Source organism: Brachycentrus maculatus, unplaced genomic scaffold (genome assembly GCF_059751285.1).
Source record: "Brachycentrus maculatus isolate JH-2025_06_01 unplaced genomic scaffold, ASM5975128v1 h1tg000477l, whole genome shotgun sequence".
NCBI lineage: Eukaryota > Metazoa > Arthropoda > Insecta > Trichoptera > Brachycentridae > Brachycentrus > Brachycentrus maculatus.
In genome coordinates, this window is record NW_028281224.1 from 204642 (window position 1) to 221827 (window position 17186).

General features: G+C 36.0%; 1 protein-coding gene across 2 annotated transcripts in view; it reads right to left on the bottom strand.

The window, feature by feature from the left end:
- Positions 1-8585: 8585 nt before the first annotated feature.
- Positions 8586-17186, bottom strand: part of LOC148302109 (ankyrin repeat and KH domain-containing protein 1-like) — a 71702-nt gene continuing 63101 nt past the window's right edge. For both annotated transcript variants that reach the window (XM_088272150.1, XM_088272149.1), the window contains exons 41-47: positions 16235-16342; positions 15468-15559; positions 14700-14852; positions 12293-12451; positions 11011-11343; positions 10068-10193; positions 8586-9983 (exon numbers count right to left, since the gene is read on the bottom strand). In XM_088272150.1, coding sequence (XP_088128276.1) covers positions 9957-9983; positions 10068-10193; positions 11011-11343; positions 12293-12451; positions 14700-14852; positions 15468-15559; positions 16235-16342 — 998 coding nt within the window. In that variant the 3' untranslated portion in view covers positions 8586-9956. The remainder of the gene's footprint in view (positions 9984-10067; positions 10194-11010; positions 11344-12292; positions 12452-14699; positions 14853-15467; positions 15560-16234; positions 16343-17186) is intronic.

Consider the following 17186-nt stretch of genomic DNA (forward strand, 5'->3'; position numbering starts at 1 on the left):
TAAATAAATGAGTCTCTGCTAAATAAAATCTTTCTCAGACCAACCATAGATACTACCGCGAACTCAAACATGAAGTGACGCGAGAATAATACGATATATGTATGAGTTCCAAACATGTTGGTAGTATGATTGTCAATCATGGGTAGAATGGTAAATGTTAGACGTGTATAAAGTGATCACTTAAACCAGCCTATGACAAATCGTAAACCTTGTAATATCTAGACTTTCATATTGTTCTCCATCCATATTGAGATTTCAAAAAATGTAATAATACCGCCTTGGTGGAGAAACCCAGATTTGTGAACAAGTATTTGGACACACCGAAAATGTTGTAAAAGGATCATCAATTCGTATTACACCGGATACCAAACTGTTTTGGTTTAACTGTTGAGGGAAATGAGCTTAAAAAAATGAAGTATTAAAAAAAATAATAATGAAAGAAATAACCCGCAAAGCTTCTATTTTAGATGCTTGTCTGCAGGTAGGATAGTAAGGATAGGGAAGGTAAATGTGAAAAGCACATTACAAACACCCAGACCAACTTAAAATAAATATTTCTTAAATTCATTTTGCAATTGGCGGGAATCGAACCCGCGACGCCAGTTTCGCAGTCGAGCGTCTACCCAACTACGCCACAGCGCCTGATTCAATTTTTTTATTTGAAATTCTCTTTTTTTAATCAATGTTTTACTTACTAAATACCACTATTTCTTCAAATCTACTGTGACACGTGTTTCGATGCATTCCGCATAATTTTCAAACAAATGATGCGGATTGCATCGAAACACGTGTCACAGTAGATTTTAAGAAATAGTGGTATTTACTAAGTAAAAGATTAATTAAAAATGGATAGATTTAACCACAAAGTGACTGCCGAATCAAATAATGAAATGAAATTCTCTTGTTGCGAACATGCATAATTTCATATTATTTTTTTGACATCTCAACAAAGATGAAGAAGAATATGGAAGTCTGGGCATTTACGGGGCTGACGACCGTCATAGGCTGGTTTATATGAAAAATACTCCTATAATTGGAGATAATCCAGATTTGTGAACTAGTATTTGGACACGCTCAAGATGTTATGTATAATTTCGTCAAATTAATCATTTAGGATTGTCTTAGAGCCTCTAAGACAAATAATATTTAGTATAAAATTCATACAAAAAAGCAAATTTATTAGAAATACAGGTCTATGTCTCTTACCTTGATCGTCAGTAGATTAATGGTAAAATACATTATACGTCAAATTATTTTGGGCATACGTCGGCACATATTTAGAAATTGAGTAATGCGTACCCACGGACATAATATATCATATGTTTATATAGGGTAAACATTATATAATATTACGAATACCCATGCTTATATTTTATAACAGGGCTCTTCAAAATAAGACCCGAGGGCCGCATACCACTTACATACTAATTTACTACTTACTTTCTTAATTTTAAGTTTGACCAATTTATTTATGTACCTTTTTAAGTATGTACAATTTATCGATATTATTATTATTTTAAAATAAAACAATATCTATTATGGTACTATAAATACGTTAGTTTCAATAATTTTAAATTTTATAACATAAATAATGTTTATGATCTTTTAGTAACATTATTTATTTATATTTCTCCATACACATAGTTACAGATAACAATAATGTGCCCTTACTGAGTTTTCCCGTGCCGAGGGCACATTTTACAATACATAATTATTTAAAAAAGTATATGAAAGAAATTTGTTTATGACATGCAATTAAATACATGGACAAATGATGCGATCTATTTCAGATCTATCCATTTTCATTATCCATTTATGGATTGCTCTTTTATACTTAAATTTATTTTTTGATGACTATGGATAGTGGGAGCAGGTTATAAAACTTTATTGCATAATAATCAAAGTTTTTTTTACCAAAAAGGTATGTGTTATCTTTTGTTTGATGTGTTTTGGTTTTTGTAGTTCTATGTACGTTCCCATAAAATTGTGTTTTGTGTGCTTTGCAGCGAGGTGCTTTCTTGTGTTGTGTGAGAATAATTATTAAATTTATGTGTTAGGAATAAGAGTAGTATCGGGATAAATGAATATATATTATATTTATATTAATTTACCACTATCGTTATCATTCATAGTTCACTTTGTGTAATTCCACATTTAAAAAATTATGTGGTATTACACAAAGTGAACGGCGAATGATAAGGAGAGTGATATACAACACATGTTATCTTACCACAAAGTAAAGAGTGCTTTCAAATTACAAGATAAAATATTATTAAAAGTATGTTTTAATTTTTAAATGATTTCATTCAATTACATTTGAGGATGTATGCTCTTTTTGGAAAATGGTGCCATTTAAATTATTCAAAATTACTATCATTTTACGGAAATATGTTCCATAAAATTATTATACTTTATTCTTTGTCAAATAAAACTGACCCTTTTACTAAGGGATTAAACATTAATGTAAAATTTACTTCGGATAAAATTTGCGCAATTAATTTTGCCTGGGAATTAAGGGGTTAATGGTAGGTGATGTATGACCATTAATGACTTGTAGTTCATAAATACCATACTTACGTATTTACAAACCCATATAGATGTAACCTATTTTTATTTATCATTATTATGGGGTGCTGGAGACTAATTTTCAACCACTGTGATGAATGGATGTAATCGCTCGAAATCAGTGCTAAATATAATTTTATCCTAATATTTCAGTGACTGATTTTTTTTTAAATATTTATTAGTTGCCTTACAAAAATCTCCTTGCGTATTATGTACAAGGATTTATAGCATATTCAGTTTATATGTCTTCAAAATGATAGTGGATGTGTATTCATAATAAATTCATAAAGCTGATCCCTAAAAACAATACAAAAGATACAACAATACAATAGACACAATGAATTTCATATCTTATATCAATCAAGATTTGTCACATAGATTTATTTGTCTAATTTAATATCTTATCTTTTAATTATTTTTTTAATAAGACACCACTGATTCCGATAAATCATTATGTCCTATTACCTCATCAATTTTTGTGAACTGTATACCTTCTTTTGCACATTCTGATTCCGATTTCCTGTTTTCAGTGACGGATTATCAGACGGAAGAGGCACTCACTTGGGGCCGATTTTTAGGGGCATCTAAATTTACTTGTTCTTTTCGAAATTTGCAACTAGCAAAATATTATCATCGTCAGAAATACGTTGAAGAGTCGTCGAATGGATTTTTCAAATTGACAATAAAGTTACAGATGTCTCAAATAGAGAAAAATCTATGTTTTTTTGCTGAAAAAAAAAACGGAAGTCCGAAAATCCCAGGGTAGCATTTACTACCTAGCATTTGGCTTTAAGTTAAAATTAGAGTTGAGTGATCAATTTATACGCCTGTGTAACGTTTACCATTCTGCCAATTATTCAACATCAATATCGAATTAATTTTTGGAACTTGTATATTTACAATGTCGGTGGATTCCTTTCACATGCTAGTTCTCAGTTCATAGATTTGGAAGTATTGTTGATTGTGGCTGAAGTTAAAAAAAATTGAGAAACCATCATGATACTTCTAGAACAAAATCTCGACTTCGAACCTCCGAGATGAAGACTCTCCGATCCATAACCGGAAACACATTGCGACCGAGTGAGAAATACCGATATCCGGAGCATGTGTAAGACGGAGGATATCGTGAGGTGGGGACGACAACGAAGGCGATACTGGAATGATCATGTAAACAGAATATCAGATGACAGATTTCCACATATCGCCCTTCAAGGAATCCTTGAAGTACGTAGACCCTCGGGCAGACCTCCAAAAAGGTGGAAAGACAGCTGGGAATCAACATCTCAAGAGCTACAAGCGGAGGCACAAAAAGATCCTTAGGATCTAGAAAAAGAAGAAGAAGAAGAAAAGAAATCATCATAAGATTCCACGAAGTTAATGCCAAATCAATAAATTATAAAACTAATTTTGAAACTACACAGTCATAACACATTTTGTGAATGCATTTTTGTGTTACTCAATTATTAAGTTTAAAAAATATATATATTTTAAATGCACGACAATTATAACACGTGAGCAAATGAGAATAATATTAATTCGATTAGGTTATGAAGGGGAGAAAGATTCGACCAAATAAATACATAAAATTATTGTTAGCGTTCCGGTATACGGCCAACTGTGCTGCAATAAATACTCGAGGATGATTTTACTTTACTCCTACTTACCTCCATAGCTACACGCATTAATTGATTCTACAATTTGACATCATTATAATACTATTACAAGTGTATACTTATTAGCTGTACCTGGCCACGCGTTGCTGTGACTCAATCTGGTTAAACGAAGAAGAAAAAAAGAAAATTGAAAGCATACATCGCTCACTCCTTTCAAGAACGTTATAAATCAAACAACCTGATTTTTCAGGAGATCGTTTTTAAAGTTTAAAAATATAATACAATGTTTTAAAAATAAATATCACGCCACTTATTGAACTTTTTACTGTGCAACAGATCTTTTAAGGTAAAACCTGAAGGTTTTTTTTCCATTTGAAAAATATTTAGTATATTTAAAAAAATTATTAAACAATACCTTTTCTTTAAAATGCAAAAACAAGTCTTTCTGCCCTGTAGCGGGTAAATATTAAGTTAAAAATATGTTATAGTACATTTTCTGGGCATTCCGAAAACATGCACAACTGAAAATTGACGATTTTTGATTTATGACGTTCTTGAAAGGAGTGAACGACATTTCGAATGTGTATAATTTCACTGAATTTGTAAAACAAAGAAAACATTAAAAATTAAGCACGCTCTCAGCCATGCCTGAGCAGTACATGGATTGCGTGTAGCTATTACTTTCGACAGATGGCCCTTATTTATATGGATGAATAAGGGCCATCTATAATACTCGAAGATGGTACTTTTTGCCAAGGTATGACATCTGTCATACCTTACGCAAACAAACGCAATGCTAAATAATCTGGCTAGGACCTTACATACATTCAAATAAAAGGGTCTCTGTTAAATAAAAGCTTTCCCAATCCAATCATAGATGACTCCAGTGAACTCACACGTACAGTGTCAAACGATTAATGATATGAGTATGAATAATAATATATTAATAATATTATTTTCATCTCACCAATAGATGTCTCTAGTGATGTTCTAGTAATTCAAGAATAATGTTTCAAAATTGGTTCATATTTATAGAACATCCAAGAATTTGAGTAATGGGTAGAATTGGTGAATGTTACACGTGTGTAAAGTGATCACTCAAACCAGCCTATGACGGTCGTCAGCTCCGTAAATGCCCAGACTTCCATATTCTTCTTCATCTTTGATGAGATGTCAAAAAATAATGTATGTAGGAGTTCCAAAACAATTGAGAAGTGTGGTTGTCAATCATGGGTAAAGTGGTGAATGTTACACGGGTGTAAAGTGATCACTTACCAGCCTATAACAGGTCATAAACCCTGTAAATACCCAGACTTCATTCTTCTATATTAATTACTAAGATATTTTAATTATTTTACCCAATGATCCCTGCAGGAAAATTATTTAAAGCTGTTAATTATAAGTGTGCTGTTAAAAATCTGAATTTTACACTAAAGAGAAATATTGAAATATTTTGATTATTTATTAGAGAAATATTGTTGATGCCTATTTGACTAGTTGATAAAGAAAATTTCTATTATTTGATAAAAACATGTAATGTAAATTTATCATATAGTTATACTTTTATATACATGACAGTTTATTTTTAGATTACTGAAGTGAAAACCTCTGATTGGAATGTTATTTTTTTGATTTTATTACATAATGTTATTTTTGTTAAATATTCTGTTGGTTTTCCATTAAATAAATAAAATTAAAATAAAATAAAGGTATCAAATAATCTATGTTGAGATGCCAAAAACTGTAAAAAAATTACTCTAATAAGTGGAGAAAACCCAGATTTGTGAACAAGTATTTGGACACACTCAAAATGTTGTGAAATGATCATCACTTTGTGTTACACCGGAAACTGTTTTGGTCTAACCGTTGAGGATAAGTGAGCTTATGGGTAGGGTACTTAAAAAATTGTAGTAAACTTGTCTCATTGATATCGACGTGCCCTACGTAAAGTGCTCTAACTACATTTTTGTCAATTTTGAGATATTTGGTGTATGTTATCAACTGACTGTTATCTACAAATATAAACAAACAAAAAATATATATAAAATAAATTATGCCTAGTTTTCAAACGTATAAGACGCTATCTACATCGAATTTTTTAAATGAAATGAACTCCTAAAACACTAACTTCTTAATTTTGACAAAGCATAAAGTTTTAAAACGATTCAATACATATTATTTTTTTACATCTCATCAAAGATGAAGAAGAATATGGAAGTCTGGGCATTCACGGGGCTGACGACCGTCATAGGCTGGTTTAAGTGATCACTTTACACACGTGTAACATTCACCAATTCTACCCATTATTGACAACCACACTACTCAAATTCTTATACGTTTTATATATATGAACTAATTTAGAAACATTATTCTTGAATCACTAGAACTTCACTAGAGACATCAATTGGTGAGATGTAAAGAAGCTTTTATTAAGCAGAAATTCTTATAATAGTATGTGAGGTCCGAATCCTGGATTACAATCACGCACATGAGAAACGCCAGAAAATACCATTTTCATTTTTATTATTTAAGCTTATATTTTGACCAGATAATTTATTTACATTTTGAGTAAAAAAAAATTAAAAATTGTTCGCAAAATCTGGATTATCTCCAATTACAGGAGTTATTTAATAAATAACTCCTGTAATTAGAGATAATCCAGATTTTGCGAACAACTTTTTTTTACTCACTTAAAATGTTGTAGACTTAATACATTATTTTATCGTGTTTTTGAATGTTTAATACTAGTTTAGAATTTCAGATAAAACCGTCAATTAATAAAAAAGAATACGTTGAAAAAATCTTCTAAGCTCTCTCCTGTAAAGTAACAGATTTGCAGAGTACTTTACGTAGGGGCCGTCGATATAGTATGTAGGTAAGTGTACTGGACGTATCGCTACTCTTATTGCTAATAATCTTTCAGGGAGTACAATAATTGGTGTTTGACTTTCCCTGGTAAATGGGTTCTTTCTACATGGAAAAAAAAAATCGCAAATCCATGTATTATGAAAATAGAAATTAAGTAAAAAAAAAAAATAATAATAAATAAAACACACCATCTCTAGGTTTTATTTTATAACACAATTATATACAAATTCCTTTTACAAAATTCCATAATGCATTGATACGCACCACTGAATATGGTACCCATGTTTTAATGACTTGTCGCCAAGGCACTTTTACGCATGCGCCGGTTACGCACGGAGATGTATTATCTTCACTGTTCTAATGCATGATTTGTCCCTAAGAGTTTAGTCTGTCTCGCTCATGTCACTATCCCGATGAATGTAAAGGTCTATCATGTTATAATAGTACAGAATCACGTGCAAACTAAAATATGCACGGTAACTCATTGCGCATCAAGGTGGTATTGAAGATAGTTTGGCATTAGTTCTAGTGGGACCTTTCATTATTCAAACAATACTGGATAACCTTTCCGGGAGTACAATAATCGATGATTAACTTTCTCTGGAGATTGGGTTAATTTTCTTCTTCTTCTTTCCATGTTCGCTTCCTAGGTGGAGCATATGGCCAACACAAGACGTCTCCAAGTCACTCTGTCACGCGCCATCCCCTTGGCTTCCTCCCAGGTCAGCCTGGCATCTCGAAGTTCCGCTGAGTATAGTCGGTGAATGGTCGTCAGCGGCCTTCCGGGGCGCCGGAATCCTCGGGGTTGGAAGAAGAGACACGGGGGGTTGATGCACTCAGGTGGCATTCTAAGGACATGTCCCAACCATGTCCACCTTCTCCTCTTTAGGACTTCCAGTATAAGGGACTGTTGAGTTCTTCTCCTCACATCGTCATTCCTGACGAAGTCATACCACTTTATACCCAGTATTCGCCTCAGGCACCTATTTTCAAAACTTGCTAGTTTCTTGCTTTGAGCTTTATGAGCAATTTTATCAAAAATATTTTACATTTTTAAATGCAGTATTACAAGTTCACAATGTTTAAAATGTCTATAATATATAGGACACACATAAATCCTAAAAATGACTCAGTTAATATGATTTGCCTCTAACATAAAGTTATTTTTTTACATAGGTTATTTTCAGTCGATTTATGTGACCTCTTTTCTGAGATACATATCAGTTAATTAAAGAATTGTGACAAATTTTTAGTGTCAATGTTTTTTAAAGTGTTAAAAATGACTTCATAAACAAAACAATTGTTTTTTTATTTACTTTTATTTTAATAAATGTATATTTATTGTGAGAACACAAATACAGTACACAAAATTTAAAAAAAGTAATTCTATCATTAGTGTATTTCCAGCATCAGGAAAAGCATTATGTTTTCTTACCTTTTACTGTTTTATTACCCTTTTAATTTTATGGATCACATTGAGAAAATAAAACACAAATTTGGTGGTTAACTTTGTATAGGACGGGAAAATGAAAGACGGTATAAAGTGCATAAAGTTTTATATGATATAATAGTCTTCATGTACAAGCGGAGTAATATTACATTCGAAATTGTCATCATCTAGATCTTCTCAAAATCAATTCATTATTATGCAAATATTTATTCTAAAATAATGAATAGAGCTCACTGCTGCGGTCACTGCCGGAGGTCGCTGCCGCCGCCCGCGGTGCGGTCCGGTGGCCGCGGCTTGCCCTGAGGCGGGCCGGAGGGGGCGCCGGGGGCGGGGGCAGGTGCCGGCCGGGGGCGGGGGGCGGAGGCGCAGCAGCTTGCGCGCTCCGCTCCCCCCTCCGTGTCCAGTCTGGACCCGAAACATTCCCATTTGACTAATGCTCGAAATGCCAGCGTCAACAGTGAAACGTATCAAGTTGAAGGTGGAACACTGCGCTAGGAATCTGGGCGCATGTCTGCCGCGACCGTTCGAGGTCGCCGGCGAAGGTTCTCCGTATAATAACAACGGGAAGTGTATATTATCCTTAACAACATCATCCTCGGCGCAAAACATACTATAAGGGGCGGACCGCCGACGCGTCGGCCCGAAAAATTATATAAAAATCTAATGAAAAATAAAGGCTCGTCTAAATAGTGTCCTAAAAGCCCGAGTTGTTTGGCGGTCCGGAAGGATCCCGCCGGAACAAATAATCCTAACTTAGTAAGGAAACTCAATGGGGATTATATATTGTATTCGATAAAGGAAAAGTATTCCCGTAAACTAGAGCGGGTGTTCTAAGAGCGCGCCTCGGAATTTTAGCGGGTAAGGTCTCGGCGGAACAGTCCGCCTACCCATTTGTATATACCGACATAAATCCTTTTCCATAATAACTACGGCCGCCGTATTAAATTAAAACGGCGTAAATAAGATTCAATAATGCCATCTTTAATATTTTTATCCATATAATATCTCTCTATTTTCTACTTCTCCTCCGTAGCGAAAAGATCCGTTACAATTGAATATCCGCAGCGTGCCGACCGCTCTCTAGGAATTATATAAAGTTAAAAAACAACAAGCGGTCAGCACGGTCCCGTCGATGCCGACTGCCGTCCCCTAACATCGGGCGACTCGAGTCGGTCACAAATCCTCGTCGCGCTCGGACGAGCGAACATCGGCAGTGAGTAGCGTCGGTAGAGGAGCGTCTCGTATAACAAGCGGAGTACGTCTATACATATCGGTGTACGCACACTTAACGGTAACAAAAATTATCTAGAAAAGCGTCCGAAGAAACTCTCCGTAAACGGACACACCAAGCGTGTGGAGATGCGAAAATTACCATTTTATGGAATAAGTTTTAAAATCCGGTGAAGCGACGCGAAGTGATCGACTGTACGGCGTGTCGGCGCCGACTCGGCCCGGCTCTGCTAGTGGGTCCACTTGCTCTGCCAGCCCTGCGGACAGAGGAGAGGTTAGCGGGTGTGGGGGCTGCGGCTGCGGGGCGCGGGGCTGCGGCGCTACGGGCACCAGCCACTCACCTGCGGTTTCTCCGGAGTATGGTGGTGCGGCGGGGCCGACTCCCAGGGAGGGGGGAGCTGGCTGGCCGGGATGTACGGGTGGTGAGGCATGGACAGCCCACTCACTCCGAACGCGTCCATCTGCGTCTGCAAAAAATATTGCCAACATATTAAACCTTAAATCAACCCATATTAACACATAAAGTGTTTGATAATGTATGTCTTAATAATGCGTCAGAAATTATCATATTTACGTAAATAAAAGTAGAATTCAATCCAATAACCGTGTTTAATTTGGATATATTACCCAACAATACAAAATGGAATTCTACCAACTGTCTGCAGTTACAATAAATGATGTAAAAATTGTTGTTGCAGAATTGCAACGGTATGCATTTAAGGGTTAAAACCCAGGTTTTTTTTACAATAAAAAGGCATGATGTTGAAGGCATACATGTTTTTTGCGTGCGTGTGTAGATTTTTTTGAAGCTTCGAAGGACATCATATATCACTCACTCTTTTCAAGAACGTCATAAATCAAAAAACTTCAGGAGAACGTTTTTAAGGTTTAAAAATATAACACAATGTATTAAAAATTAATATCAAGCCACTTATCGAACTTTTTACTGTGCAACAGATCTTTTTAGGTAAAACATGAAGGTTTTTTCTCCATTTGAAAAATATTAAGTATATTTAAAAAAATTATTAAACAATACCTTTTCATCAAAATGCAAGAACAACATTTTCTGCCCTGTAGCGGGTAAATATTAAGTTTAAAAAATGCCTCTTTTACTGGGATATAGTACATTTTCTGGGCATTCCGAAAACATGCACAACTGAAAATTGAGGATTTTTGATTTATGACATTCTTGAAAGGAGTGAGCGATATGTGACCCCTTTTTCTTGTTTTAGAATTTTCTTAAGCTTTTTAAACAGATACCAAGGTAAGCGAGCGTGGCATTACCTGATAGCGGTCCATCTCGTCGTAGTGCTGGTGGTGAGCGGGGGGCGGCTGGTGGTGCGAGGGCGGCAGCTGGTGCAGCAGCGGCGGCGGCGGGCCCGGGAAGGCGCCCCAGTCCTCGCCCGCGCCGCCCGCGCCCAGGTGCTGCTTCCACGCGCGCTCCGTGCCGATGGGGCGCGGCTTGCGCTCCTCGGGCGCCGCCTCCGCGCCCCCCGCCCCCGCCCCCGCCGGGCTGCCCTCCTGCCCTGGCGAGCCCTGGAACCCGCCGCCAAACGACGTCCAACGGCTCATGGTGGACAGCCCGCCCATGCCCACAGACATCTGGTTGCGGGCCGGCTGCAAATGCAAACATCCCAGAGTCAGTATTCAGTATATATATTTATCGCTACAAAATGAACGACCAAAATCTGATGCGAGCGTCGCATGTTAGGGATCTGGGCGTTAGGTTTGTGAGCACCCTGACATTTCACGATCACATAGAGGCAGTCAGTGGTAATGCATTGAAAATGCTAGGATTTGTTCTGCGTACTGCCAGGGTTTTCGAAAATACCCGCGTGCTGAGAACTCTTTATAACTCCTCGGGGCGAAGTAGACTCGAGAGTGGCTCGATGATTTGGGGGCCACACGAGCTTAAGTACTCTCTTATGGTAGAGAAAGTCTAAAAGAAGTTTCTGAGGTATCTCTACGTGAGAGAGTACGGCTATTATCCTTGGCTCTACCCGACCGAGTTTCTCCAGGGTATGCTTGGCTACAATAGTTTAGAGACTAGAAGGAATGTGTATTTGATTACGCATTTTTATCGATTGTTGCGCGGTATGATCGATAATCCTAAAATTATCCGGAACATTGGTCTGTATGTTCCCGATAGTTACCTAAGACAACGTCAACATAGATTGTTTCACATTCCTATACACAGGACCAACCTGCCGATGGTTATGCCTGTAGGAAGAGCTACCGCTATGTTGAACAATATCTCATTGGATATTGATCTGTTCCATGCGTCTGAAAGAGTTTTCCGATGCGGGATTCTTCTACACCTTTAGCAATAGTTCTTGCATATATTTTAAGAAAGTTTTCAATGTTCTATAAACTGGCAAAATACACTGAGTAGTTTGAAATTTCATATATTTGTGGTTTTAAAAGTAAATTCAACTTTAAGTTTAATAGCGGGTATTTTATTCAGGCTAAACGCTTTCAGGAACAGGAATTATTCAAACAGGGATTTCAGATTTAGAGTTGAAGACATAATGTATACTGCTACCCCTGAAAAGGCAGTGCGACTTACGCTGACTTGGTGGAAGGAGGGCGGCGGCTGGTGGTGCTTGGGGGGCGGCGTGGAGGGAGGCGGAGGCCGCTGGCTGTTGTAGGCCGAGGCCAGCAGCAGCGCGTGCAGCGCCCCGCCCTCCACCCCAGTGCTCGGGTACCCCGACGAGAACATGGAGTTCTAAAACAGACCATCCCGTACTTAAATAAATATCAATACAGTAAACCCTTCTAAAACATTCATTAATTCCATGGATCGTTAATTCCAGTAGTGATCAGGTCTTTATAAGAAATGTAGAAAGTGATTTCATTAAAGTCCAGGTGTAATTATTTTATTGTAAAACCTTTATACTGTAAATTATTATTATATCTCTTGTATGTAATGTATATAATCTAATAATAAAAAAATAAAACAAATAATAATAATAAATAATTTAATAAAAAAATTTAAATAAAAAATTGTATTAACCGGATCCACGCGGCTCGCATAACCGTATGTGTTTTCACAAAACATGCCCCATACGCGGCTGACATAAGCGTATGTGTTTTTACTTTGCTCCAAGTTTCGAACCTCAGTTCAACTTGGAGGGATTTTTTCAGGGTGTGGAACTTTGGAAAAAATAATACGTCAATCCTTGGCCTTATGACATCTGTTAAAATATCTGACTAATAATTTGTAACATCACAATTATAAATAAAAGAACAGATCCCTGATTTTTCTTGAGGTTGGTAATTAGTCCGCGCCATAATCTGTCTCACTCTTGACGCTATGCATCGCCAGTGGGTAAGAGTGACACACGATGCGTGCTTTGATTTATTTATGTTACAATCTTATCTGTTTATATTACGATATATATCAAGAACAATGTGACACAAGTGAATTATAGAGTACCAAAAAAGCACAATGAATTCCATTGAACGTTTTTGTTTACGAAAATAAATCGTTTCTTAACTAAATACATGATAAAAGTAATCATTTAAAAAACAGCGAAATTCTGCCGCGCACGGGCGTCTCTCAGGAACAAAGTTAACGCAGTTAAAAGGTTAAATTGTATTTCAATTTTAACCCTTTTTACTCTGGCCATTTTTCTCATAACTAATCAGCTACTCTGATAAAAAAATGCGACATTTTTCTACCATTAACCGGTTAACTGCCGGCAGGTACATGTATGGTGGTACCCAGCACGCCGCGAATTTTACTTCAAAAATAAAACCTTCTAAACATATTGTTATTAAAAGTGTATTAACGTTTATTTATAAAACTTGCCAAATAAATGAAGAACGCGCCAGTCGTTCAGTCATTTATCCATAATCATAAAATTAATTGTTTATGGTGCAGGGTTGTCACAAAATTTGTCATAGAAAATATGAAAACTAAATTATATGTCAAAAGTAATTGTTTATGTTAGTTTAATATTAAAAGTATACACACACACACATTGATTTTAAAAAATTAAAAATTAAAAATCATCAGAATCGACACTAAAATCACTGTCATCAGATTCGGCAGTGACAGCAACTCGGGGATTATTGGACAACCCTGAGCGCCATTAGTTGTTCTGACGACAAAGCTCTCTTTAATTTACCTTTAAAGTGGTAAAAACAAATTCTGTTTCAATTCTAAGTATGCAAAGATATTCTCAATAGATGTCACTATGCGTTCGATATATTTGTACATTTCAAATCATTGATTTTCTGTACTAAAAGCCCATTTAAAACGGCGCGTCTTAAGACGTAATTTTTGTATGAGCGGCACTCCGTTCACAGAAAATTATGCGTCTTAAGACGCTCTTAGCAGTTAACCGGTTAAAATAAATATTTTGGCTCCCTAATTTTGGGACACTCTGTCTGGCAATTCGTATGACCATGCAAATTAAGATTAACTGTATTTATCTGAAATATTTTTTGGTAGAATATACTTGGGTGATAGAGAAATCAGTGATTAAAGTTATACCTGCGCCGGGCCAGACATTGTGGCCCACGGAGCTGCCTACTAGAATCATACGGGCCAGAATGTCTGGCCTACAGAGTGGTAAGAGTTAAATGACTCATTTCAGTCATTTCCGCTAGTTAAAATGTAAGAATACAATTTCAAAGATTCAAATCAGCACTATAAACCGACTAGAGGCATTCGAAATGTGGCTACATCGTAGAATGCTACGCATTCCACGGACCAATATGGTCAGTAAGGCAAATGTGCTCCAGAGAGCAAGAGCAGGGAGACAGTTGCTGACTGATATCAAGGTCCGGAAGATGTCCTATCTGGGGCATGCGCTGAGAGGACAGAAGTAAGAGCTATTACACCTAGTAAAAATACAAAATAGGCAGATCTCCTGGATCAGGATCAGACGGGGATCAGGACATCATAGTTGACGTCAGGGGGACCTGACATGACACGAACAGAAGAAAGGGAAGATTTGTTACAGTACCTGAGCAGAGTGTTGCATGAGGTTGTTCTGCGGGGGTTGGCTGAAGTCGGGGGCGCGAGGGTTGAGTCTCGAGGGGCCTCCGGGGAGGTTGGGGAACCCTACAAGGCCCCCGCTCGTCTCATACACACTGCCCATTGACATAGGGACTTGTTGCTATAATTCAAATGCACTCATATAATCACAAGTATAAAAGAAAAGTATTTTAAAAGGAAATGTCATAAAATTATGTAAAACTAAGGAAATAAAAAAAGTGTAAAAAATAGCATTTATATTCTCAATTTTCGTAACATATACATACATACCTACTATGATTTTTTCAATTTATTTAGTTATATGTGGGAATTCGTTATTACGAAGAAATTTTTTTTGGTCTATTGCGATTCTACTGTAGTGCACAAACGCCCTTAGAGTGTAAAATCACTAATATTTATTTTCACCCCCCCCCCCTGGGAATCGAACCCGGGACCACCAGCACGGTAGCTCAGCACGCTGACCATTACACCACGGAGGCAAACAATAAAATAATATTTGATCGAAATTAGCCCTTAATGAAACCGGATGGTAAAATGTGGCAATAGGTAAAAAAAAAAGCAATACCATACAGCAATGATGATATCAATTTCCTTCGCAGAAACTATTGTCAAGACTGATTATCAAATTACTAAATCAAGCCCTAACAATAGTTTCTGGGAAAAAAACCAGCGCTGCACAAAGACTGGGTCCAAACTGGAACTAATTCATAAAAAAAAAATTAAAAAAACAAATTACCATAAGGTTGTGGTTGTTTCTTGGTGCGTCGGACGGGTAGATCGGTCCATTACGCACCATATTCCCCATATCCACAGATCCTATTCCATTTCCTGGAACAATCAAATACAATATATCATTCAGTAAGAATAAAATCGATGCAGAGGAGATTGTTGATTGAGAGCTATCACAAAAAATTATATGAAAAAATATATTTTTGAGTCACACGCGTAACTTTTTGGCAAACATTTTAATAAACTTTATAAAAATAAAACACGTTTTTTTAGTATTTTAATTTTATAAATATTCTATGATAGATTGTTTACTGAGGCAGAATGTGCTAACAAAGGAGAGCCTATTGACAAATAGCATAGCAAAGAAGCCATAAACAATAAATGTATATATTCTAATAATTTATGTAAAATTCTTGTAAATTGTTTGTCATTTATCAATTAGATATTAGTACATACTCATTAATTTCTTCATTTTTATGGCATTCATTAGTTTGAATTGCGACTTATTGTATTATATGATCATTCCAGATACTTTGTCTTCATGTTTATAAAAAATACCTATTCTCGGATATAACAAGTAACAGTTATAATGAGCAAATTCAGTCGGTCCCATCTTCCTTGTTATAACCGAGTTTGACGGCATATTATCATTTGAATAGCAGGCAATGGATAGTTAATGCAGATTGGTAAATAGGGAAATATACTTTTCTTATAAAATAAAAATTGGTAAAAAACAAAGTAGTTTTATTTTATAAAAATTAGGTTTCAACTTACCAGTAGCAGAGTTGGGCATCCTGATGGCTCCGATAGAAGGAGCTCCTTGTACCAGGTTCCCACCTATGGACACCAGTCCCGCGCTGCGTATGCCCACACCTTGGGCGCCTGCCAATCGCAAATCACATAAGTCAACTGACAATATATTTGCAGATTTGAAGACTTCGCGATTGTGGCCGCTTCTACATTAAGCCCTAGTATGAGGTCTTCAAAATAGCTAGCTTAAAAGTGCCCTCAAATTGTTCAAAAAGTACATATCGTACAAAGTTGTTTACGGTGAATTACTTTAAAGACTAGCTTGATCATTCAAAACAGTTCTACTGCTGTAGGAAAAAAACTCATTGATGAAAAAATCATTATGCCTGTTGGTATGAAGATTTCCATTCACACAAAACTGTTAATTTAATTTAATTAAATTGTAAATACATTGTAACATAATTCATATTCATTGCACTGTTTTGTCTTATCATAATAATAAAAAAATATTATTTTACCTATATTAACATGTAATTTATTATTATTAAAAAACGTGATAAAAATTATAAAATCCCATATTATGCTCCCTCAAATAAATATGAGGCCCTGATAAAATTCCTAACGAAAATGTGTAATAAAAATATTCTCTTTCTGTGTCTACATAAAGTCCTACATAAATTGCCCACTAGAGATTTTTTATGCTTATTTTTTTTGTAAATATGTACGAGAGGGTTAAAAGACCTAGGGAAAAGTAAAATTTAACTTGGGGATCCGTCGCAATAAATCTATGGTTCTGGAGCCCTACTTGCCGGTATTAACATATTTCGGACAGGTATTTTTTACGTCTGCGGAACTGCTGGCGACGGGATTTGATAATTATGCACATATCGCTCACTCCTTTCAAGAATGTCATAAATAAAAAATCGTCAATTTTCAGTTGTGTATGTTTTCGGAATGCTAAGAAAATGTACTATAT